We start from the raw sequence: 23,884 nt of genomic DNA, 5'->3' as shown, positions 1-23,884 counted from the left end.
GCTTCATCTCATTTTAGGGTAAAAGTGTGTAAAGCAAGGGAGCTTTTTGTTTGGTTGGTTGTTTCTTTTCCCCACTTACTGGTGTGGGTAAAATGGGGGAGGGGGAATTGTTTGCATGTTTTGATAATGGGTGCCTGGGGAAACATGTCAGCATTAAGTGTGTTTTAGAGCAGCATTGTTGCTGAGGAAAAAAAAAAAAAAAAAAAAAAAAAAGGACAGTTACCTACCTTTCATAACTGTTATTCTTCAAGATGTGTTGCTCATATCCAATCCATAAGGAAAAAAAAACAATGAGGAGTCCAGTGGCACCTTAAAGGCTACAGATTTATTTGGGCATAAACTTGGTGGGGAAAAAACCCACTTCTTCAGATGCATGGAGTGAAAATTACAGATACAGGCATAAATATTATTGGCACATGAAGGGAAGGGAAGGCACTTGTTACCTTACAAGTGGAGAACCAATGTTGAAGGCCAGTTCAGTCAGGGTGGATGTGGTCCACTCCCAATAAATCCAATAGGTGTGGTCTATGCGCACCACGTGGCACGATCGTCACAAGGTTTTACCCTAGCGGGTACTCGTTGGGTTGGCTGTTGAGCCCCCTGGAGCGTCGCCTTTATGGTCGTGTATATAGGTCTCTGCCGACCTGCTCAGTTCCTCTTGCTGGAATTCTCGAGAGAGGGGAGGCGGTGGGGCGGGATTTGGAAATGGATATGAGCACACATCTCAAAGAACAACAGTACAAAAGGTAGGTAACTGTCTTTTCTTCTTTGAGTGATTCTCATGTCTGCCAAGAGGTGACTCCAAGCAATTTTTGATGGAGGAGGGGTCAGAGTTCACCAAGTTGCTGATGCAGTACTGCCCTGCTGAAGGCACCATCGTCCCTTGCCTGTGGGTGATGGCATAGTGCAACATAAAGGTGTGGAAGGAAGACAACGGTGCTGCCTTGCATAGGGACCTGTGCAAGGAATGTGGTGGATGATGCCTGCACTCTTGTGGAGTGCGCCATTAACAGCGGGGCTGGAATTTTAGCTAGGTCGTAGCAGGTTCTGATGCAGGACGTGATCCATGATGAAATACATGGGTCAAGATGGGGAGCCCTTTAACTCCTCTCGGCGACTTACAAAGACGACCTGTGGTGACATACAAAAACGGCTTAGTACATTCAATATAGAAGGCTAGGGCATGCCTGATAGTCAAGGGAATGGAGTGCTCGCTCTTTGTTGCTGGCATGAAGCTTAGGAAAGAATACCAGTAGAAATATGTCCTGATTCACATGAAAATGCGAGATAGCTTAGGTAGGAACACTGGGTGTGGGCATAGCTGCACCTTGTCTATGTAAAAGACCATGTAGGGGGGCTCAGAAGTAAGTGCTCTGAGCTCGGAGACCCTTCTGGCCGAGGTTATGGTCTACAGAAAAGCTATCTTCCAGGAGAGGTAGGATAAGGGGCAGGTCACCAGGTGCTCGAAAGGGGGGCCCAAATCTGGAAAGAACCAGGTTAAGGTCCCACTGGGGAACAGGCTGCCTCACCTGGGAATAAAGCCTATCTAAGCCCTTAAGGAACTGGCCCACCATGGAATTGCCAAAGACTGACCTTCCCCCCACTCCCAGGTGGAAGGTCGAGATGGCCGCCAGGTGCACCTTAATAGAAGATATAGCCAGCCCCGGTTGCTTCGGATACAAGAGGTCGTCTAGCATAAGGGGAATAGAGACTTGTTGCGGTGGAAGCGGGGTGTTACCTTTCTGTAGGGACCAATGCAGAAACCACTTCCACTTTGCCAGGTACGTTGGGTGAGTGGAGGGTTTCCTGCTTCCCAACAGAACTTCCCTAACAGAGGTCTGAACACTGGAGTTCGGTTGGGACCGAAGAGCAGACTCCATTAAGAGGAGCTTGAGACGATAGTGTCTCTTTCTCTCTCTCAATTCTGAGCTTGAATCCTCTGCAAATGGTGCACTTAGGGTGACCAGATAGAAAGAGTGAAAAATAATGATGGGGGTGGGAGGGGTAATACGTGTCAATATAAGAAAAAAGCCCCAAATATCAGGACTGTCCCTATAAATCGGGACATCTGGTCACCCTAGATGCACTTGTCTTGCAAATGACCCTCTCCTAAGCACTTCAGACAAGCAGCATGTGGATCCCCTTTGGGCATAGGTTACTGCACCTCTCGCACAGCTTAAATCCTGGGGCTGTGGCATGCCCGGTGCCTGGGGAAAATATTGAGGGGGAACCCCCACAACTTAAACATATCAACTAATAAAACTGACTAACAATCTAGTGAAAAGTAATAACTATATACATGGAAAAATGCTAGAAAACACTTGCAAAGCAAGAGACCAGTTGCTCCAACGACCGTCACTGGTGGTAAGAAGGAAATGGGCAAGCAGTGGGTTGGCAGGGACCTATATACACCGCCATAAAGGCGCCACTCCAGGGGGCTCCACAGCCGACGTGACGGGTACTGCTAGGGTAAACCTTCTGATGATCATGCATGTGGCGCATGCACACATGAAGGTTTAGAGCCACTTTGTATTATTTAGTTTTGCTTTGTAACTTGGACCAGACTGAGTCATTCATGCAGGCTCTGAAGGCTGTTCATAGGAGGTACACCAGTGCTTGGTGGTGTAAAAGCCTGGGTAGAACCAGATGATTTTATATAGCTGTGTTTGAACAGGGGCCGATCAAGCAATCTTTTATTTTCAGTGGTTGTCTACACAGCATGCAACAGCGAGCCTCTCTACCCCGGTCAACAGACTTGGGCTTGTGCTAGCACTCTAAAAATAATGGCGTAGCTTGAATCCTGGTTTCTTACTCCAGTTTCTGGCCCTGACTCTGGCTCCAACATCTAGGCCTAGCTGTCCACATCCCAGGCATGACATTTTCACCATGGCTTACATGTGTCTACAGCTGTATGACCTGTGAGACAAGTTACAGAAGCGCTGCCTGTAGCGCACCATAGACTCTGTGATATCTGAGAGGCATGAGCGGGAGCAGAACCTGCCTCCGGGTTATCAGTTAGGGGAGCTAACAAAGGAGGTTCCACCAGATCAGCACACCATGGTGTTTGTGTCAGCAGGGCCTCAAAACCTCTAGGTAACAGTTGCCAGCGAGAAAAGCCTTTATGAAAATTAAAGGGGATGAACTGAAAGAGAGGACCTGGGAAAAGATTAACTTTGTATGTTTGAAAGATTTAGTCCAGGGGCAGGCAAACTTTTTGGCCCAAAGGCCACATCTGGGTATGGAAATTGTATGGTGGGCCATGAATGTTCACAAAATTGGGGTTGGGGGGGCAGGAGGGGATGAGGCCTCTGGATGGGGGTGCAGGCTCTGGGGTGGGACTAGAATGAGGAGTTCAGGGTGCAGGGGGGGCTGGGGTAGGGGTGCAGGAGCGGGATCAGGGCGGGGGGTCAGGGGTGCAGACTCCAGGTGGTGCTTGCCTCAAGCAGCTCCTGGAACGTCCCCCCTCTGGCTCCTATGCGGAGGTGCGGCCAGGCGGCTCTGTGCGCCGCCCCATCCACAGTCGCCACTCCCGCAGCTCCCATTAGACAGTTCCCAGCCAATGGGAGCTCTGGTGGGTGGTGCTTGGGGCGGGGCAGTGCGCAGAGCCCTCGGCTGCCCCTAAACATAGGAGCCAGAAGAGGGACATGCTGGTGCTGCTATACTCTACAGGATTTTAAAGGGACAGCTGTTGGAAACACCCTTTTCCAGTTATTCTTATGGGGCCCAGTAACCATGGGAGGAAAGTTCTTTATAAAACTTATTGGAAGATTCCACTTGAATGTAGTCAGTTGTGCCTGAGAAGGACAGCTGTCAGCTGCCTTTGTATAAGAATTTCTTTGTAAGTATTCTTTTACCGTGTGGAGGGTTTACCTGGTACTTTAATGATGATCAACTGTTCACTGTGAGCATGCTGGAAGTTAACAGGTGAGCCAGCCTTCTGATCACTTAGGCACATTATATTCCCTGGAGAAGGGTGACTAGGGACTATGTAGCTAATTATCTGATTCAGTCTGGGGGGGATGAACCAATTAGCCCTCAGCTGATGGCTATAAAAGACGAAACTAGGTGATCATGGCTTAGACTAGACTCAGCAGTCTTCAACTGTGGGTTGGGACCTCAGAGTAGGTTATGACCCCATTTTAATGGGGTTTGCCAGGGCTGGCCTTAGACTGTTGGGGCTCAGAGCTGAAACCAGAAGTCCATGACCAGGGCCAAAGCCCGAGGGCACTAGCTCTGAATGGCAGAGCTCAGGTTCCAGGGCCTCTGTTTGGCATGAACCCCTTGGGCTTTCTGCTTCCCCACGCAGGATGGTATGGCTTTGGGCTTTGCTTGCCCTACCTGTCCCGGGGCCGCAGGACCTCACGATTTGGACCTCCTCTCCTGGGTAGTTTTTGTTGTCAGAAAGGGGACATGGTGCAATGAAGTTTGAGAACTAGATGATCATGATAGACTTCAAAGTCAGAAAGAGGCCATGAGGTGAGGGTGGAGAGGAGTGGGTTAGTTGAGCCCAGTATACTTTGAGGTCCCAAGGGAGAAAGAGCTCTGTTCCTCTCTGGCCCTGTAGGAAAGGGCAAGAAACCATGAAATACTTTACTGTACAGGACTGTATTGGGGTTCATGGAAAACAATGTAAATAAATAATATGGAGGTAATGCTGGACTCCCTGGAGATATTTCTCAGCCCCAGAGCATGGGGACAGTCCATTACACTGACCAGCAAAGTCAAGAAGATTATTGTGGTTGATCTGATGGACTTTGCTTGTGACAGTAATGAAGTTGAGGAAAGCCTTCACCAAGTATGTGTCACAGTTTATGACACCTACCACATATATTTCCCCTCAGTAGGCGAGAAAAAGGTGCCCGCTTTTGGCTACTCTGCTGTTCTTTTTCTTCCGTGGAGACATGCATCTTTCTCCCGCTTAACCAGGGTATTTCCAGGGTGACCCATAGTCTGCCCTCACTGTGTTATTCCCAGCAAGAAAACAGTCTAGCTAAACACGCCTGTTTGCTCTCTCTTTGGAGAGTAACCAACAGTTGTAAGTTACCCCACAGCTCTTTCTAAGCAAGCAGAATTTATTCTTAAGGTGAAACGCATTACAGAGAAAACAGCAAAAAAAGTACAAGAACCTGAACACAATAAACTTACTAGAGAACACCCCCTCTAACAGGCAGGAGCTGTCCTCACAGGGTTTTCCTTGGGTTTTCGAGTTCATCACCACCTTTGCTCAGAATGAGAAAACAGTCTTATAGGGCTCAGTATGCTGAAGTCCTTCCAACCCTTCCCTAAGCTTGGGGCCCACTGTGGACTGGAAGTCCTATCCATTTGCTGGACCAGAAAAAAAAGCCAGGAGTCAGTTTAAACTCAGGGTTATTTATCCCAGCATCCTCTCTTTGTCCTGCTCATCTCTGGAAACTCTAGTTTTCAACTTTGAAGGGACCATGAGTAGGTAATCAGCCAGACAGAGGGTTTCCTCCCCAGGGTGGAGCATCAAACAACTGATAACCAGAGGAAATACATTAGCTACCCCTCCGCCTAGTGAATTTACATACAATCACACAGTAACACAAACAATTGCATTTTTAATACAATGGACCCCAAAGGTATTAAAATGAATTCCATACGTGTTTAACTTAATTCAGTAAGGTTTATTCTGGATATTGCATATCTGTCAACATCTGCACCACCAGAACTGGAGTTGAATGTATATAGTTCAGACTGTATTCTGTCAGGGAAAAACAAGCCACACAATTGACCTAAACACAAAAGTACACGGTTCTTTTAAAAAACCCTAGAGATAAGTTACAGATCCCAACCTGGCACAGTAAGTGTATCTTGGTAAGGCCCAAGTCCTTCTAAAAGCTGAGGCGTGCTAGCAAAAAAGCCTTACAGATACCTTGTGGTAGATTTAAATGCTCTATGCACAGAGGTTACAATGAAGAACAGGGCTTTTCCCTCCAGCATTCTATAGTTGGGGGAGAGGGGAAAACAACTGGGTATAACAAGAGATTATTAATTGGCAAGCCCCCCTTTTAACAGCCAATCAAAATATGTCTAGCTGTGTGAAAAGAAACCTGAGCCTTCTAAAGCTACCTTATGAAATCATCTCAGCAGAGAGAGGAAGGCTATCCTGTGTTCAGCCTCTGATGATTTAGTACCAGTCATCTCAGAAACAGTACATACTACTTTAAAAGGAAACATGCCTTTGACACAGAACCAACGGCAAGTACTGGAAAAAAAAAATTATAAAAACCTCTATAATAAAATTGTCTCTCTAAAAGAAGTAAGATCTGGTGAAACAGTCTGGGCCAGGGAGGGTTATGGGTTGTTGTGCCTCTGTAAGTTTTGCCTTATGCCAATCATGGGGTTTTTAGGACTAATTGATAATGGCGTAATGCAGAAAAAAAAGTGTATCAGATATCTGACCACCAGCTGGAGCAGTAAATGGCTCCCCCTCCAATGGAAAAAAAATATCAGAACTATAGCAACTTACCTACTGAACGCTGAAATGAAGAATATTCTCCAAGGACTGATTTAATTGACAGTGAAAAGGCTAAATTTTACACTGCTGTGCTTGAAAGGTATTTAACGTTTGTAATGCAGTGTGATGTGAATAAAGGGAAATAAGTCTGTTTCTTCCAGAAAGGAGCAGAGTATGACTACCAAACCCCAAGGAAACACTCAAATTCTGACGCTGTTGCTCAGGAGGTGTTGAACCACGTGAATGGATGTTATAAGAAAAATGCTGAAGTATGGTTTTAATAAACTGGGCCCTTATAAAAGCATTACTCAGAATGAGAAAGGAACTTGTGTGTACAAAGGATCCGTTGTTGTTAATGGTTCTAACACGCTAGATTAATCAGGGGTGTCACACAGGCTCATTGCCTTCCTAACAAATGCATACCTAAAAGGCTGGGATATTTTTATGAAAGCCATGGCTGAACGGAACATACCATCTTCTCTAATGGGCAGCACTACTAACAGAGATCCTTTGGGACGCATACAATCTTCTACATAGGGCTGGATCAAGAAACACCACTGTCATCACCTCTTACCTCCTAAAAAGGGAAAATTAGCTAAAAGAACAGATTGGCCGAGGGTGTAAGCTTCATGTTTGAAAAAATGTCATTTTAATACATGGTTTTCTATACTTTTCGAAAATGTTACTAGGTTTGGTTTCTTTGAGCTGCTCCATGTAAAAACCAAAAAACCACCAGTCACTTGTCTGTAAACTCAGTAGGAGCTACTTTATTGAGAAAAGCTGTCATGAAAGTCATTGCAAGAAACACTTGTCTGAGCTTGCTGAACACTTTGAGGGAATTTAGACATGTCTGAGATTTTATGGGTTTTATTTTATTATTTGCATTGTATTTATTTTACAAGACTCGCCACACCTTCTGGTCATTTCGTACTAAATCTCGGAATACATTTTTTCAATCTGTTCAAAAGCTAAACCCTTGCTATGATGGGTAAGAAACACACAGTGATTACTACAGTCAACAGAGAGAGGGGCTTGAAATGTCCAGTGTGAACTGCTGCTGACATAGCGCTTTCTTTGTCAAGCATCCAAGCAACATCTTAGCTAAAATGAATTGCATAGTTCTGACTGGGTGTGAAGGAATCTGTGTTTCCCTTCCATGTTTGCCTGATTTCTAAAAACGTGCTTTTTAACAAGATGATCTTTTTCTTACCTCAAGGACTAGAGGGCTTCTGGGGCGATGCTATAAATGACTAAGCACTGGAAGCCAGATTTCTGGCCTAGATACCTTTTCTGGTTGGTCTGGGTTTGCAGGTCCTAGTCAAACAAGACCAACCTTGATTGGCTCATGCTTCTGATCGGGCCAATGAGACGACTAGACTGAGAACAGCTGGTGTAGGGAAGCATAAGCAGTCTCCGAAGGGACCCAGGGGTTGGCTAACCCCAACAAGTAAAAACAACACCCGTGTTGCATACCCTCTGTGGCAGGTCTCAGGATACTGCCTGGGTGTGATTTCCAGACCCAGTCGAGCATTTTCTTCCTGGGAGAATTTTGAAAACTGGCTGACAGCTCTACAGCAAGCAGTAAATAAAGCAGAGCAACAAACTGAATCCACTGTTGGCCAGTAATAAAGATTCTGGTTATCAACCTAACCAATAAATCCACACAAGAAATACCTCCAGCCATTTCAATAGGGATAGGGAAAACCTCAACCCTTCGGAATGCTTTCTCGAAACAGTCTGGAATGAGCGCTGCCTACGAACAGACTCCCTGTGGGATTTCCCACACTGGCTTGAAATCCCAGCAACCAATAAGTGAATGATTATGTTGGCACTCTCTCTAGGTTATTCTGGGGCTAGAAGTTTTGTTTGGAGGGTGGTCCAAAATTTTTAAATTTGTTTTGAAAGCTAAAATGACTGGTAGAAGTCAAAGAAAAAAAGCTTTGAAAACACCCTATAAAAAAAACCACACAGCAGTAAACAAAACTATTATGGGACTTTGTTTGCCGTGTTGGTCCCAAGACATTAGAGACAAGGTGGATGAAGGGATATCTTTTATTGGACCAACTTTTGTGTAGCTCAAAAGCGTGTTTATTTCACTAACAGAAGCTGGTCCAATAAAAGATATTACCTCAACCACCTTGTCTCGCTATTTTGAAACAGGCAAACAACACCCTACCATTAAGTAAACCACAAAACCATGGCATTTTGTTCCCAAATAGCTGCATCATTAACACAGGGCGGCCTGTTTGAGTAGTAGTATTATTGCTTTTTATGCTGACATTGGGGGTTCCTAGGAGCATAGGATTTCAGAAGGGATAATTCAAACTTTTTTGTTCGTGGAAGTTTGAGAGGCTGTTCCATGGGAAAATGCTGTGGAGTGCATTTATCAGAAAGTGCTGACATCCATCTCCTGGGGTTGGTTAGTGGTTCTCCAACCTCCATATTCAAACACGGGCAAGGAGGCCTTGCCAAAGCATTGGTTAATGATTTAACAACAAAAAGACCACCTGCTTCTTCCATGATTCAGTTACATTTGAAGGTCTTTCTCCAATGGGCTCAAAATATCCCAGCTGCCAAACCCCATGACTCTCCAAGTCCTCTGTGGTTGATGTAATGGAGTAGTTCTAGCATGAAAGGCCTTTCCTCACCCTGCACTGCTGATGCTCCAGCTCTCCTGCAAAGGAGAAGTCGGGCTGCAGTGCAAGGGCTCTGTGTTGTGAGCCTCTTGGAGGCAGCCTGCAAGAAGGGAGGATGGCCACCTTTGCATCTTCCCCGTTCTGGGATGTGCCAGGGGCTGAAACAGTGCTCTGCTAGCATAACTTGGAGCAGCTTCCTAAGTTACAGTAGCCCACCAGGAGCATGGCAGCACTATAGTGCCTGCCCTGGGCCTAGCCCCTGCATTAGTGACTGTGAGGGGGGATCCCCGATGCTAATCTCTGTGTGTGTGTGTCCCCTAAATTCTAGCACCTACCTCAGAAGCATACAGGGCTGTGCCAATCGGCTATGGATCAAACCAGAAGGTTCCCTTGCCAGTCCGGATATTTCCCACCTGATGCTTGCTTTACTACTTCAAAGATTCCAATATTGGCCGTAGAGTGTTGGAAGAGAGAGTGGGAAGAGGGGATCCGATTGCTCTCTCCACATGCAGAGGCCCAGACTCTGCCTTTCCTGCTCAGTAAGCCTGAAATGAGCCACTACAGAATGGTCAGGAACTGCCAAGTGCAATCCAGGCAGAGATAGCCCGTGGTGCAGAAGATAGCAGCCACCTTGTCGCAGGGCAGGTATACCATCACCCCTACTGGGCATTATGGACCTGTGGCCAAGTCCAGCAAACTGCTCTTCCTTTCATGCCGGTATAGCCTAATGGTCAGAGTCAGACAGACTGCCCTTAGATTCAGGGCAGCACAGCCTAGTAGCCTACATCTATAAGGTGGCACCAATGGCTAGAGACTGTGGGGCTGTCCTAAGAAATCAGGGCAGGTAGGACCTCCTTGCATGCTGGACAGTATGGCCTAGTGACCAAAGGGGGGTGGGTTGGCAGCTGGTATAGGGGACCCAGCCCTCCCTACGCCACTGTGGATCCCATCCAAGGACCTTATCAGCAGCAATCATACCTGCCACTGAGTCAGTGGGGATATCTCTGAAACATACGGAGACTGTTCCTGGTACTACAACCAGATCAATATCTGGTCTCCCTGGGCTACTTCCTACCTGGTTTTCTCCTCCATAGTCCACAGGTTTCTCCAGGGTAGTTGGAAGGCCAAGTTCCCAACAACTCTTTCCCCTCGTGGGCTTCTGTGGACAGCTGGATTTGCCTGGATCTCAGTGTGCCTGGCTCTGAGGTCTAGGATTTCCAGGAGCCTGCAATGCACACATTCTTCTCTCTCACCCCAGTCAGGCTAGGCTAGGCCAGGCCAGGCCAGGCCAAGCTGCTCCCTTTATACTGTAGTTCCCAGAGAGGAGAGGGGCGTGACTTCCTCCCCCCATAGTATGGGGTTAACCCCTTCCACCATAGTGCAGGGCAGGTGTACCCCATCGCACACCTCTATCAGGACTTTGCCACCATTCTGAGGCAACATCAGTGCATAAGGGTCAGCACCATGCCCTGAGGTACCCTACATCCAGGCATTCATGCTTTGATCTATTTCAGGTGATATGTTAATTAATTTAACATGGATCCAGTCTGCCTCTCATCCCTGGCTCAATGTGCTTTTGCTTCTCTCAGAATTTCAAGCAGTGAATTGCTTCAAATAGGGGCCTAGGGCACTGTCCTTGTATGTAACAAAGCATGAATACAAAGAATTTCCTATTCATCACCTTTGCCAGTGCAATTTCCTCTCTGCAGGTTTTCCATCCTGGCTATCAGCAGGGCCAACACAGCATTTTTTTATTGAGAGGCCTGAAAACTCATTGTACTACCCTCACCTTCCACAAAATATCATGACCCGCATGAAAAAGGGCTAGAAACAATGTAAAAAATAAAAGACGCTGATTTCTCCTTCACCCTTCTATGTTACTTGCATACGCAGGGAGGCAAAAGCAAGTTCCAAGTAACACATCAGCCTGTGATCTCACTAGCTCTCCTAACCAAAGGGACAGGCCTAGCAGTGCTTGGGACAGAGCCTGGAGAGTAGAAGTTGGTATTGACAGCTCAGTGTACAATATTTCACACTGTACTGACACAGCAGGAGTTGCCTTCTTCTCGCAGAGAGAAGATTTGGGCCACTTCCTGCTACAATCAGTGCCAGCTGGACTCAGCATTTTATGGCCAGCAAGCAGTAGGAATTCAGGAAAAGGAATGGAGTGCTGATTTGTTTAGGTATGGTGAATGATCAGAACTTGTTTCCTCACCCATTACACATACACCATGACCCCTTTAGAAGCCACAAGTTAGTAGTTATCATGCTGGGAAATTAAACCCAGACAATCTAGACACGAACAACAGGCAGCACCTCTACCAGGTTTTTGTTATTGCCTTCTGAAGCCCTAATACACCAGAACAATAAGTATGAGTCTCTACCTGTGCATTTCCAGCTGCAAAATAGGGGGTACATGATGTAACCAAGGTCACAGAGAAACCTCCAAGCTAAGAGTAAAACTCAGCGGGCCCTGGATGCTACAACAGACAGTCCAGACCGCTAAATCATACCACTCATCTTGAAGTTAAGGCCCTGGACCAGCAAAGCACTTGAGCAAGGTATTACCTTGCGCTTTAGTTAAGCCTCTACTTAAGGCGTTGTTGAACAAAGGTCTGTATTTTTAAGTGGGAGTAATTAAGACCCTCCTCATTTGAGATTTGTCAAACAGGCACAGGCTTCCTCCAGGCCCTGGGGATGCTCAATCCACTGCTCTACCCCCACACAACCCTTCCCACCCAGTTCTGCCCCCTCCCGCCCAGCGCCTCCTGCATGCTATGCATCAGCTGATCGCGGTGGGTGGGAGGCACTGGGAGGGGTAGGAGTTGACTGGCTGGGCCACCAGCAGGTGGGAGGTGCAAGGATGGGAGAGAGCTAGCTGCCAGGGGGCGCTAAGCGCCCGCAAATTTTTTCTGTGGGTGCTCCAGCCCTATTCTATTCCATACAAGCCTTCTGGTCTTGTTTCCTACTACTGTAACTTGCAGATTCACAAAGTTGCAGAACCTCATGCAAGAAATGAATCCTGCCATGGTGATCTTGATTTGACACTCTGTTCCACATTTGGCTCCTAAGCAGAGTAAGAGTTGAGATTACGCATAGGAATCCAACCTCACCATGTTTATTTGGTGGATATTCCTTCCCCAGGAAGGCACTGTGCTGTAGGGCTGATGTAGGTTTCTCTCTCCTGCACCTTTGTGAGCTAGGAGTTAGTGATTTAAGAGTAGATACACCCTAGCATTTGAGCTTGGTTTTTACAGTTTATTTAGGCTCTACCTTCCTTTCCTTGTATTTAGGGAAGGAATATGTTAATATAACCGCATGTAGGAATATAAACGTGGAACAGTCACAATGAAGCACGAACTGGGAGCACCAAGCACTCGTAATGAGAAGATTAAGTTATTTTTTATCCTCTCACCTCCAGCTGCCCTTCTAGCAAGCAGCTTTCCCGCTGTGAATCAGCGGAGCCAGCTGCAGGAGCAGAACAGCCTTTCCTACAACAGGATGAGGCATCAGCTCCTGGAGCCAAACCGCGAGTGTTTCTATAGAAAGTGTGGTGTGTGGAGGGCTGTGTGAGGCAGCGCAAACAGACAAAACAGGTGCAGCCAAGGCACAGAAACAGAGAGCTCCTCCCTCCCGCGCCGCATGGACCAGAACAATATCAGACCACAGTTGTGGGTTTTTAATAAAAGCGCTTTAAGACACCATGACAGGCACAAGATACAGTAAAACCTCACCACTTAACAAAATACAAGTCAGGGCAGGAGCCACGCTGCTGGTGGTTTCAGAGAACCAAATATTCTTCCCCTCCACCCACCCCTTCGACAGCTTTAGGTGCCAATCACATCAGAAATGAACAGGCTGCTGAGTCACCCATGCCCCTCTAGAATTACGAGGAAGGTTGATATAGAGGGATGGAGGCAGCTAGACTAGACCCAGGAAATCAACTCCCAGAACATCTTTGATTAAGTAGGTAGGCTGCTCCCAGGGTAAGCGCAACCCAAGCAGCATCATGCCTAACCTCAGTGGACAAAGCGTGCTGTGGAATGCCAGGGCCCACAGGGTATTCATCTCCTCCATCCAGCTTTCATGAACTACTGCACAGAACCAGGGGACTGGCTCTGGTACAAGTCACCACTTAACCTCACTATTATTGGTTAAGCCTGTTCCCATATCCAGAGTGCAGGCTACTAGCAGTGCACATTTGAAGGACCAGGAGCCCTGTTTATAACTCGTGACCCAGCCGCCCTCACATTACAAGGCAATAAGGGTATGTATGGGATCTGCTCGACGAATGCATTAGCTAAATAGCTGGTCAAAGAGAGAGAGGGATGATGCCTATACTAGAGAGTCTCCATGTCTGTTTAAGGGCAATGGGTGTGTAGTGAGAGGGGGAAGGGGAACGCCTTGTTCTCAGAATGCCAGCGCACGGGCGAGAGCTTTGGAAGATTTTTATTCCCTGCACATTGTTCTTTGGGTAGTGCCAGTGGCTCAGTATCTGTAGTGGTCTGGCTTGAAGGGCCCTTCTTTCGGCAATCCCAGGTACTTGGCCTGCTTGTCACTCAGTTTCGTCAGCTTCACACACAGTTTATCCAGATGAGCAGCTGCCACGGCTTCAATCCAGCTGAAAGACAACAAGAAAATGTTAAGCCCGGAGGTTCAGTCCAGTGCTGAAGGCTGGTGGAGTCCGTGAAGTGGTGCCCACTGGTGGCCATCACAGCAGGGAGGCCCAACCGCCAACCTCAAGGGTTAAATGTAACAGGATCTGCAGAGGAGTGAGAATGAGACGGTCCTCTTCTCAGGTCCCCCCCTTTGTCCGAGTACAGTGATCTCTTTACACCTGAGCAGTCAGTAACTAAATCATTCAGCTGCAGTTTCCCCCACATCACCTGGCTCAGTCAATCTGAAGTCCAAGCATGAGGCAATAGATTAACTTGTGGCAGCCTCTCCCAGACTGTACATGTTTGTACCCAATGTAATCTCCATGCATTAGCTCAAGAGCGGGAGCAAGTTAGTCAGCTAAAAGCAAAAACAAAAAAGTATCTGGCCTCATTGTGGTGGACAGAAGAAAAGTTAGGCTGGTAAAGTCAACCATGCTGCCAGTCTCTCTTCCCCTGGCCCTAACAGTATCTCAACAGGGTACTATATTGTCCAACGGGGAGATTTTAGATAAGCCATAAGACTCACAGAAGAGTTCCCCAAAGAAAAGACTGCTACCTACCTTTCGTAACTGTTGTTCTTCGAGATGTGGTTGCTCATGTCCAATCCAATAGGTGTGTTGCATGCCGCATGCATGATCATTGGAAGGTTTTACCCTAGCAGTACCCGTCGGATCAGCTGTGGAGCCCCCTGGAGTGGCGCTTTTATGGTGGTGTATATAGGTCCCTTCTGACCTGCTGCCTGCTCAGTTCCTTTTTGCCGGAATACTCCGACAGAGGGGAGGCGGGCGGGCGGGATTTGGAATGGATATGCCCACACATCTCAAAGAACAGCAGTTACGAAAGGCAGGTAACCGTCTTTTGTTCGAGTAATTGTTCATGTCCATTCCAATAGGTGACTCCCAAGCAATTTCAACGGAGAAGGGGTCAGAGTTCACAGAGTTCCTGATTGCAGTACGCCCTGCCAAAGGCCACATCGTCCCTCGCCTGCTGGATGATGGCGTAGTGCATATAAAGGTGGTGATGGAAGACCGTGTTGCTGCCTTGCATATGTCTTGGATAGGGACCTGTACAAGGAATGCGGCAGATGATGCCTGTGCTCTTGTGGAGTGCGCCGTTAACAGCGGGGCTGGAATTTTAGCTAGGTCGTAGCAGGTTCTGATGCAGGACGTGATTCATGACAAAATATCCTGGGTCAAGATGGGGAGCCCTTTAATCCTCTCAGCGATTACAAAAAAGAGCTGTGGTGACGTACAAAAGAGCTTAGTGCATTCAATATAGAAGGCTAGGGCATGCCTGACATCAAGGGAATGGAGTGCTCGCTCTTTGTTACTGGCATGAGGCTTAGGAAAGAATACCGGTATAGAAATATGTCCTGATTCACATGAAATGCAAGACTAGCTTAGGTAGGAATGCTGGGTGTGGGCACAGCTGCACCTTGTCTTTGTAAAAGACCATGTAGGGGGGCTCAGAAGTAAGTGCTCTGAGCTCGGAGACCCTTCTGGCCGAGGTTATGGCCTACAGAAAAGCTATTTTACAGGAGAGGTAGGATAAGGGGCAGGTCACCAGTGGCTCGAAAGGGGGGCCCATAAATCTGGAAAGAACCAGCTTAAGATCCCACTGGGGAACAGGCTGCCTCACCTGGGGATAAAGCCTATCTAAGCCCTTAAGGGACTGGCCCACCATGGGATTGCCAAAGACTGACCTGCCCCCCATGCCTGGCCAAGATGGCTGCCAGGTGCACCTTAATAGAAGATATAGCCAGCCCTGGTTGCTTCAGGTAAGAGGTTGTCTAGCACAAGGGAAAAAAAAGTTGCTGCCGGGGGTTAGGGAGGGGGGATTGTACCTTTCTGTGGGGACCAAAAGGAGAAGCACTTCCACTTCACCAGGCACATTGTGCAAGTGGAGGGTTTCCTGATTCCCAAGAGAACTTTCCTAACAGAGTCCGAACACTGAAGTTCAAGCAGGTTTAGCCATGGAGTTTCCATGCCATGAGGTGGAGGGACTCCAGGTTGGGGTGCTGTAGTCTGCCGTGATCCTATGTGATGAGGTCCGGGAGCGTGGGGAGGGCCACATGGGATGCACCACGCTGGAATCCTGCCTACTGTTCTTGACAGGGAAGCAGCCCTGCTCTCCCTTCTTTTTTTTGTGCAGCACCGGGGATTGTGAACGGTACTGCACCAATGAGCCGGCCTTCTGCACAGGGGAGCGATGTCGATGCTCCTTATGCGAATCCTTCATTGGTGCCAAAGTGTCCCGCACCGAGGCCGGTGCACTATGCACTGAGCTGCTGGTGCAGACTCTTCAGTCGGTTGGGGTCGAAGCACAGACTCCATTAAGAGGAGCTTGAGGTGATAATTCTGGGCTTGAATCCTCTGCAAGCAGTGCACTTGTCTTGCAAATAGCCTCTCCTAATCACTCCAGACAAGCAACATGCAGCTCCCCTTTGGGCATAGGCTTACCGTACCTCTTGCATGGCTTAAACCCCTGAGGCTGCAGCATGCCCTAGTGACAGGGAAAAGTATCGCAGGGGGAACCCCCCAACTTAAGCGTACTAACTAATAAAACTGTCTAACGATCTAGTGAAAAGTAATAACTATATACGCGGAAAAATGCTAGAAAACACTTGCAAAGCAAGAGACCAGTTGCTCCGATGACCGTAACTGGCAGGAAGAAGGAAGCGAGCAGGCAGCGGGTCGGCCAGGACCTATACACACCGCCATAAAGGTGCCAGTACCGGGGCTACACAGCCGACCCAACTGGTACCGCTAGGGTAAAACCGTCCGGCGATTGTGCACACGGCGCATGCACATACCTATTGGAATTGTCATGAGCAATCACTTGAAGACAAACGGAGACTTAAACAGGCATTCCAGTTTGGGTACGTGTAGACTAGGAATATACATGAAGGTTAGCTAACTTGATGTAGACACTAGAAGGTATAAATTGTGCCTTCACTAGGGAAGAGAGAGCTAAGCTACAGCAAGGCAGCTAAGCTCAATATGCGTTCCTAGTGAAGGTAAGCCCTTGGTGTGTTTTATTCCAGAGGTGGTTCCAATGCAGGGGTGCCAAACACACCCAAGTGGTTCAGTATTTAGCCCCAAATCTCCAGCACAAAAAGGGCTACAGTAATGAGCCGCCCTTTTAGAACAATGCTATTTTCATAAAGCATTGAAAAAAAGAAAATGAAGAAGCCCACCCCACAAAAAAAAAGTCTTTTGCAATCCATTTGTGTAACGCCCATATTTGGTTTATATATTTGTGCTCTGGGGCTCCTTCGACTGGTTAGGACATATAGCGTCTCCTGTAATGAATGCTACTAACAACATCTGTTCAAGGAAGATTTAAAATACCTGCATTCCTGTTAGAAAAATGGAGGAGAAAAATATATAGGAAGTGGAAGAGGGCTTGAAAAGTAGAGATGAACAAGTCACCAGAGAATGTAAGGGAGCCAAGGGCACGAAATGACAATGCTGTGTAAGAGGGTCACAGGAAATAAAGATCTAAAAAAAACTGCAAAAGGAATGTTAGCGAAGAAAACAGAAATGCTAAAAGATTTAGAAGGTGAGGAGGTAATGGCACCAGTGCTGCAGATGGCTACAGAATTTGCACTGAAGAAAAAATCTTCTGCAGAGGCTGTGGCTGAGGGAGATGAGGAACAAATGGCAATACCAAAGATGAAAGAAAACCAAAAAAGAAAAAAAAACATAGCAAGTTACAGTCTGGATAAAATGCACCTGAATATCAGAGGAACGCACAGACTGAAAATAAATCATGGGCGATGAGAGCTATTGATCAATGTAAAAAGAAGTCCTGTTTTGAAGGAAGAAACAAGGAATCATCATGCTAATCAGCCAGATGTATAACCTGTGCAAAGCACCAACCCATAAAGTAAAGGGTTTATTATCAGAACATTTGGAAGAAATGCATCTGAGCACCAACTGTGAGTTTTGAAAAACAGATTTCCTTGGCATGTTCCTGGAAGCAATTACCCTATTTTAGTCCTAAAAAGGAACAGAGTGATACAGACTAACACACTTCATGAACTCAGCCACAGTGAAACTCCACTTGTAACGAAGCTGGATGTGACATCAACATTGTTTCTTTCACTGCCATGTGCAAACTGCAATACCAACCACCAGGAGCCCCAGCTGATGAGGAAAGTGTCCATTGTAAGGTAACCATGTTTCCATTTCCACGAGATTGTTAATATCACAAAGGAATCTGAATTCAGGAATAATAGATGAAAACTATGTGGTGACTATCGAAATAGTGAACAAACAAGGAACAGAGTGATCAATAAAAGCAGGGATAGGCAATGGAGAAAAAGATCAAAGTGGTACATTTTGTGGACCTGCATTCAGATCTAGATTTTCCCCAGTGAAAGGAGTCCGTATACACACCCACCCCACACACAGAACCAAGATGTAGCACGATTTTTTGAGTGAGGAGCACAGTAGGCTATAGATAGTCAAATAAAAATCAATACCAATTAAAGGAGAAATAAGCAGCCTAGACACAAAACAGAGACCTCTGCTCGATAAGCAGCAGATTTAGAAGAAACTAGTTTGCAGCATGAATCTACTGCAAAAAGCAAACACTGCTGTCAGTGTCACATGCATAGCTGGAGAGGTAGCGATGCCATTGTGCATAGTTCTGGTGCAATTACTCATGGAACTATGTTCTGGTCCCTGCAGTTAGGAAGAATACAGCAAAGCTGGAACAAACCCAAATAATGATAAGAACTGGCAGATAAAACATCAGGAGAGATGAAGTAGATAACTTCATAGCTAGGGCGGCATTAAATCATAAGCACGGGCCACGCCTTGGGCCCCAGCTCCTGCAATGAGGCCTGAATCTAAGCTTCCATTATAAAAAAAGTTTCTATCTTACAGGCAGCGGAGAACAACATGAAAACATGACCTGCCTGCCTGGGCCTGCCAAGAGCCTGAAACAATAGCTCTGAAAGGGGTGAAATGTCCTGTGCCTCTCAGTGGGGTGTTAGCTCCATGACCCACTGTTCTAAGGACCTCACCCACCCTATCACAGCAAAGGGCTACGCGTATGGCAGAAGGTAAACAGTGCAGAGGACCCAGCCTGCCCTACACACCAAATACACCCCCCTAGAGACTCTCTCTTTCCCCCTTGCTGCCACCACCCCAGCTTGTCCACAGAGGGAAAGGAAAACCCTTCTGTCACCCTTGCTCTTCACCAGGGGAAGGTGCCCCTTCTGCTGCTCCTGGTGGGCATCAAAGGGCCCCATGTCACCACCCCTGCCTCTCTGGGAGGGAAAGGAGTCCTGGACAGAAGAGGTCCTTCCTGCTGCAGCTATTCCAGGTAGCGGCAAAGCCAGGGCATGGGGGTGGGGCCACAGAGTGGAGTCCTAGAGGACCCCCTGTTGTGGCACGCCTGGGGCCCTGAATTGCCTTGATCCTGCCATGCATATAGTGTAAGTGAAGAGTAAGTCCCTACGCTTCCATCTGAAGACGAGAGAACCAGAAGCAAATCACTTGGATTATACTTAGCTCTTCTTTGAGACACCAGTATCCTCTCCCCATTTTACAAACGGAGGTGAAGTGACTTGCCCTTGGCTGTCACTCCACAGGTCAGTTGCAGAGCTAGGAATAGGACCCCAGTCTCTAGCGCCCTACCCACCAGACCATGCTGTCCTCCTCTAATCAAGAGTTCAGCTAGGGTATTCAGAAAGCATTTTTCCACAGTAAGAGCACCTGGGCAGTGGAAGGAGACAGTCACTGCAGAGACACAGGAACAGGTTTGATAAGCAGTGAACAGGCCTGGAAGTGACAGCAGGCGAGGGGGCCGTTGCATCAGTTGAGTGGCTTTCCCTGGTCCATTCGAAAACAAATTTTCCGTTTATTTATTAGAAGCATTTGCTGAAACAGAAAAATTGGCCAAATCTACGCAGAAGATTGCATATTGTGGGTAGTGGTGCTGATTGTGGGGTAACTTGTATGTCTCTGCACCATATAGAAAGTGTTTCCACTTATGTGTGTATGTTTTTCGTGTAGTGAGTCGTCGACTGTTCAGTAGATATCCTGTACTTCCCTGGAACAGCATGACTCTAGGTTAGTCATCCATGGATTAATCACGCCTTGAGATGGAGAACTGGAATGTTGGAGTGGTGGAGGCGTCCTGTGTCAGCAAGTTAGGCACAAGTTAGTTAGGAAGGGTCTGTGGCAGTCTTGCAGCCATCTCATTCAGGTATGGGAACCACGTTTGTTTGGGCCATGTTGGTGCAATTAGAATTACTCTGGATTTGTCCTTTATCTTGAGTATGCAGCTCAATAGTGGAGTTGGGGGAAAAGGCATACATCAAGAGGGCTTCCCATTTCCTGAGGAAGGCATCCCCCAGGGAGTTGTGGTCCAAGTCCTGCCCGGGAGCAGTATTGTAAGCATTTGGCATTGTGATAGGTTGCAAAAAGGTCTATTGAGGGAAAACCCCATTGGAGGAATATAGTTTTCAGGATTCCTGGGTCCAGTTCCCATTCGTGCATTTGCGAGAAGTTTCTGCTTGGGTCATCTGCTGAGACATTCTGGCTTCCCGGTAGGTAGGCTGCAATGAGATCTATGTTGTTGGAGATGCACCATTTCCAGAGGTGAACTGCTTCTGCACAGAGCAATGTATATAGAACATAGCGGCCAAGTTGTCCGTGGGGATCTGGACGGTCTTGTTGCGTATCAGTGGCAGAAAGTAGTGGCATGCATAGCGAACCACCCTGAGTTCCAATAGATTTATGTGTAGGGTGGATTCTGCAAGGGACCACCGGCCCTCGATGCTATTGTCTGACAAGTGTGCTCCCCATCCCATGAGGGAGGCATCCGTGGTGATAGTTACTGATGGGGTGTGTTGTTGGAACTGAACATCTGCACAAACGTTGGTTTGTTTTGTCCACCATGTGAGTGAGTCTTTTACCCCGCTGGGCATTGTCAGTTGTCCGAGGATAGAATGCTTGTGGGGAGTATAGCCAGTACGAAGCCAGGTTTGTAGACACCTCATACAAAGCCTGGCATGCTTCACAATAAACGTGGTGGCCGACATGAGCACTATGAGTTGTAAGCACATTCTGGCGGACGTTTGTGGGATGTTTTTTACCGTTGTAATGAAGTTTGTTAGGGTAACAAAGCAGTAGTTGAGGGAGTCTTTGCCGATGTCGTGATGCAGTCTAGGTGTGCCCCTATAAAGCCCAACTGTTGGGTTGGAATTAGGGTGGATTTCTGAAAGTTGATGTGTAGCCCTAGTTTTGTAAACAGGGTTGTAGTGATGTGAAGGGCATCGACTGCAGCCTGGTACGTGGAAGCTTTTAGGAGGCAGTCATCTAGGTAGGGAAATATTATCACACCCTGTCTGCGAAGGCATGCTGAGATGATGACAAGGACGTTTGAGAATACCCATGGGGCTGTGGATAATCTGAATGGGAGCACTCAGTACTAGTAGTGGAGGTTCCAGAGTGTGAAACAGAGAAACTTTCTGTGCACTGGATGAATAGTGATGTGGAAATAGGTGTCTTGTACGTCGATGGCCGAGAGCCAATCTCCTTTCTCCAGTGCTGGGATAATGGTTGCTAGGGTTATCATCTTGAAGCGCTGTGTCTGACAAACTTGTTTAGCTTGCACAAGTCCAAGATGGGCCTCCATCCGCCTGTTTTCTTCTGAGTGAGAAAGAAGCGTGAATAAAATCTGCTCCCCCTGTGCTTGGCAGGTACAGGTTCTACAGCACCTAGTTGCAGGAGGTGGTTTACTTCCTGCTGTAACAGACGGTTGTGACATGGGTCCCTGAAGAGGTGGTTTACTTCCTGCTGTAACAGACGGTTGTGACATGGGTCCCTGAAGAGGGACGGAGAAGGGGGGTAGGCAGGTGGGATAGAGGTAAAAGGGATAGAATAGCCCTTGCCTAAAAATTTCCAGAACCCACTTGTCTGATGTAATGGTTGCCCAGACAGGGTAGAAGGGTGTTGGGGTGGTCCCTAAACGGGCAGGAGGTTACGAGGGACTGTAGCAGTGGTGGGGCTTTCGTGCCCTCGACCAACACTTCAAAATGCTTGTCTGGAAGTGGATGGTTGAGACATCGCCGACTGCTCTGGGGCTTGGCGGCGTCTTGTCTGATGTTGTTTGTGGCGCTGGTTATAATGGTTCTGAGGTTGGATATACAGAGTAGTGCGGAAGCACTGGGTATAAAATCTGCCCTATTCCTTTTTGTTCCTAGGGGCATATATTCCTAGAGTTTTCAGTGTGGCACAGGAATCCTTGAGAGTGTATAAGGTTGCATCTCTGCCTTTTGCAAACAGGTTTTGACCTTCAAAAGGTAAGTCCCCTACTGTCGCCAGAAGTTCCTTGGGGAAGCCTGAAAGGTGGGGCCAGGACACCCTCCACATGACTAGATCATGTGACAATGGAGTGGACTGCCATGTCAGCGGAGTCCAGGGAAGCCTGTAAGGCTGTTCTGGCAATGAGGGAGCCCTTCTGTTAGGTTAGCTTTATACTGTTCTTTATTTGTTGGAAGATGTTCAATAAAAGTTGTCATTTGTGCAAAAATGTTGTGTGTACTTAGACGGTAATGCAGAATGGTTTGCTACACAAAACCGGAGGGTTGCTGAGGAACAGGCCTTCCTGCCAAAGAGGGCTAGGCGCTTCCAATCTTTATCATTAGGGGTAGTCTTAGCCAGCTGTTGCTTTCCCCTTTGATTAACTGCCACCACCAATGAATTAGGGGTGGGGTGGGTGAACAAAACTTGGCTTCCTTATCTGGGACATAGTCAGTGGTGAGCTGGAGCTGGTTCGCACGAACCGGTTGTTAAATGGGTGGGCAAACTCCGGCCCACCTGAGCTCTCGGTTGGGGTGGCTCCCCTGAGAATCCCTTTTTTAATTTTTACTCACCGGGCGGCGCCTCCGGGTCTTCGGTGGCACTTCAGTGGCAGGCCCTTCAGTGCCACCGAAGATCCGGAGCAAGTGAAGGAACCAGTTCTTCAGCTTTTGGCAGCTCATCGCTGGACATAGTACTTCTTATCTAATCTTTTACAAGAAGCTGCAGCTGGCATCTGCCAGACAGTTTTTGCTGGGTCCATGATGGCCGCACTGATGGACAGTGCAATCTTGGCAGTAGATGTATGGAGAATATCCATCAGCTTATGCAAGTCTCCAGCAGCTCTGCCAAGGAAACGTTGAGGGAGTCAACCACTCATTTAAATAATTTCTGGAAGGATTTGAAGTCATCGCCTGATGTGGAAGGAGGCATTACTGTTTCGTCAGGAGACGAAGAGGAGATGTGGGTCGGTGGGGGATGGTGCCACCCAGTGGTGGCTCTTCAATTGCTTCTGCTTCCTGCATGAGAGCTGCTGTGGAGGTCAGGGCAGAAGGGGAAGGTGATCGCTGTGATCTGGGTGTTCTGGACCTGGATGGGTTGAAGGGCTGTTGCACGTTCTGGGTTCTGAATAATGCCCAGGAGTCCCAATATGGCCAGTTTGGTGGGAGGACTATAGGAAGGGGCATCCATTGCAGAGGTTGCCACGCTACTGGCTGCTGTTGTGAGGGTCTAGGTTTGGGCGAGAAATGGCGAGGGGTGCACATTCCTGCCCCCACTTCCTCCTCCTTGTTGCTGGAGAGAGGAGGGGCTGATCCAGCAGGTGTATTAGTCAGGCTTGGCCCTGATCTGGCTGGGGTACTGTCAGTACCGAAGAGAGGTGTCCCTGGAATGGACATGAGGAAGAGGTCTGCCTACAAACTGCTGTGGCACAGGGAAGCTCAGTGCGACAGAGGAGGCAGGCTTTGATTAGAAATTGTTGTGATTGCTGCCGGTGCCGTAGACCTGCAGCAATGTATCGGTGCAGCAGGTGACGCCATTGCGCTGCTCGGTGCCGAAGTAGCCTGTCTTAGAGCTAGACCGCAGGTGGTCTTTTCCTCCTCGGGCGATCCTGGTGCCAGACGGTCCTCATGCCTCTCGGTCCGTGGCTCTAAGTGCCAATGGTACCCAGGCAGATTTGGCGGTCGGAGACTGCCTTTTCTGAGGCTGTTCTCGCTGAGGCAAGGAGTGAGACCACTTTTTTGTGGTTTTCTATGGGACTGGGTCCTTTGCAGTGGTTTTTGAAGAGGATCCCAT

At 47.7% G+C, this 23,884-nt stretch overlaps 1 protein-coding gene across 2 annotated transcripts in view; it reads right to left on the bottom strand.

Annotated features, from left to right (window-relative positions):
- Positions 1-12,778: 12,778 nt before the first annotated feature.
- Positions 12,779-23,884, bottom strand: part of AHCY (adenosylhomocysteinase) — a 54,399-nt gene continuing 43,293 nt past the window's right edge. The window contains exon 10 of one of the 2 annotated variants that reach the window (XM_038369741.2): positions 12,779-13,735. In XM_038369741.2, coding sequence (XP_038225669.1) covers positions 13,727-13,735 — 9 coding nt within the window. In that variant the 3' untranslated portion in view covers positions 12,779-13,726. The remainder of the gene's footprint in view (positions 13,736-23,884) is intronic. The other variant, XM_038369742.2, reaches the window with a different exon arrangement.

The sequence above is a fragment of the Dermochelys coriacea genome, chromosome 13 (genome assembly GCF_009764565.3).
Source record: "Dermochelys coriacea isolate rDerCor1 chromosome 13, rDerCor1.pri.v4, whole genome shotgun sequence".
Taxonomy (NCBI): Eukaryota; Metazoa; Chordata; order Testudines; family Dermochelyidae; genus Dermochelys; species Dermochelys coriacea.
Note: the sequence above shows the minus strand (reverse complement) of the source record. Positions and strands in the feature narration are given on the sequence as shown.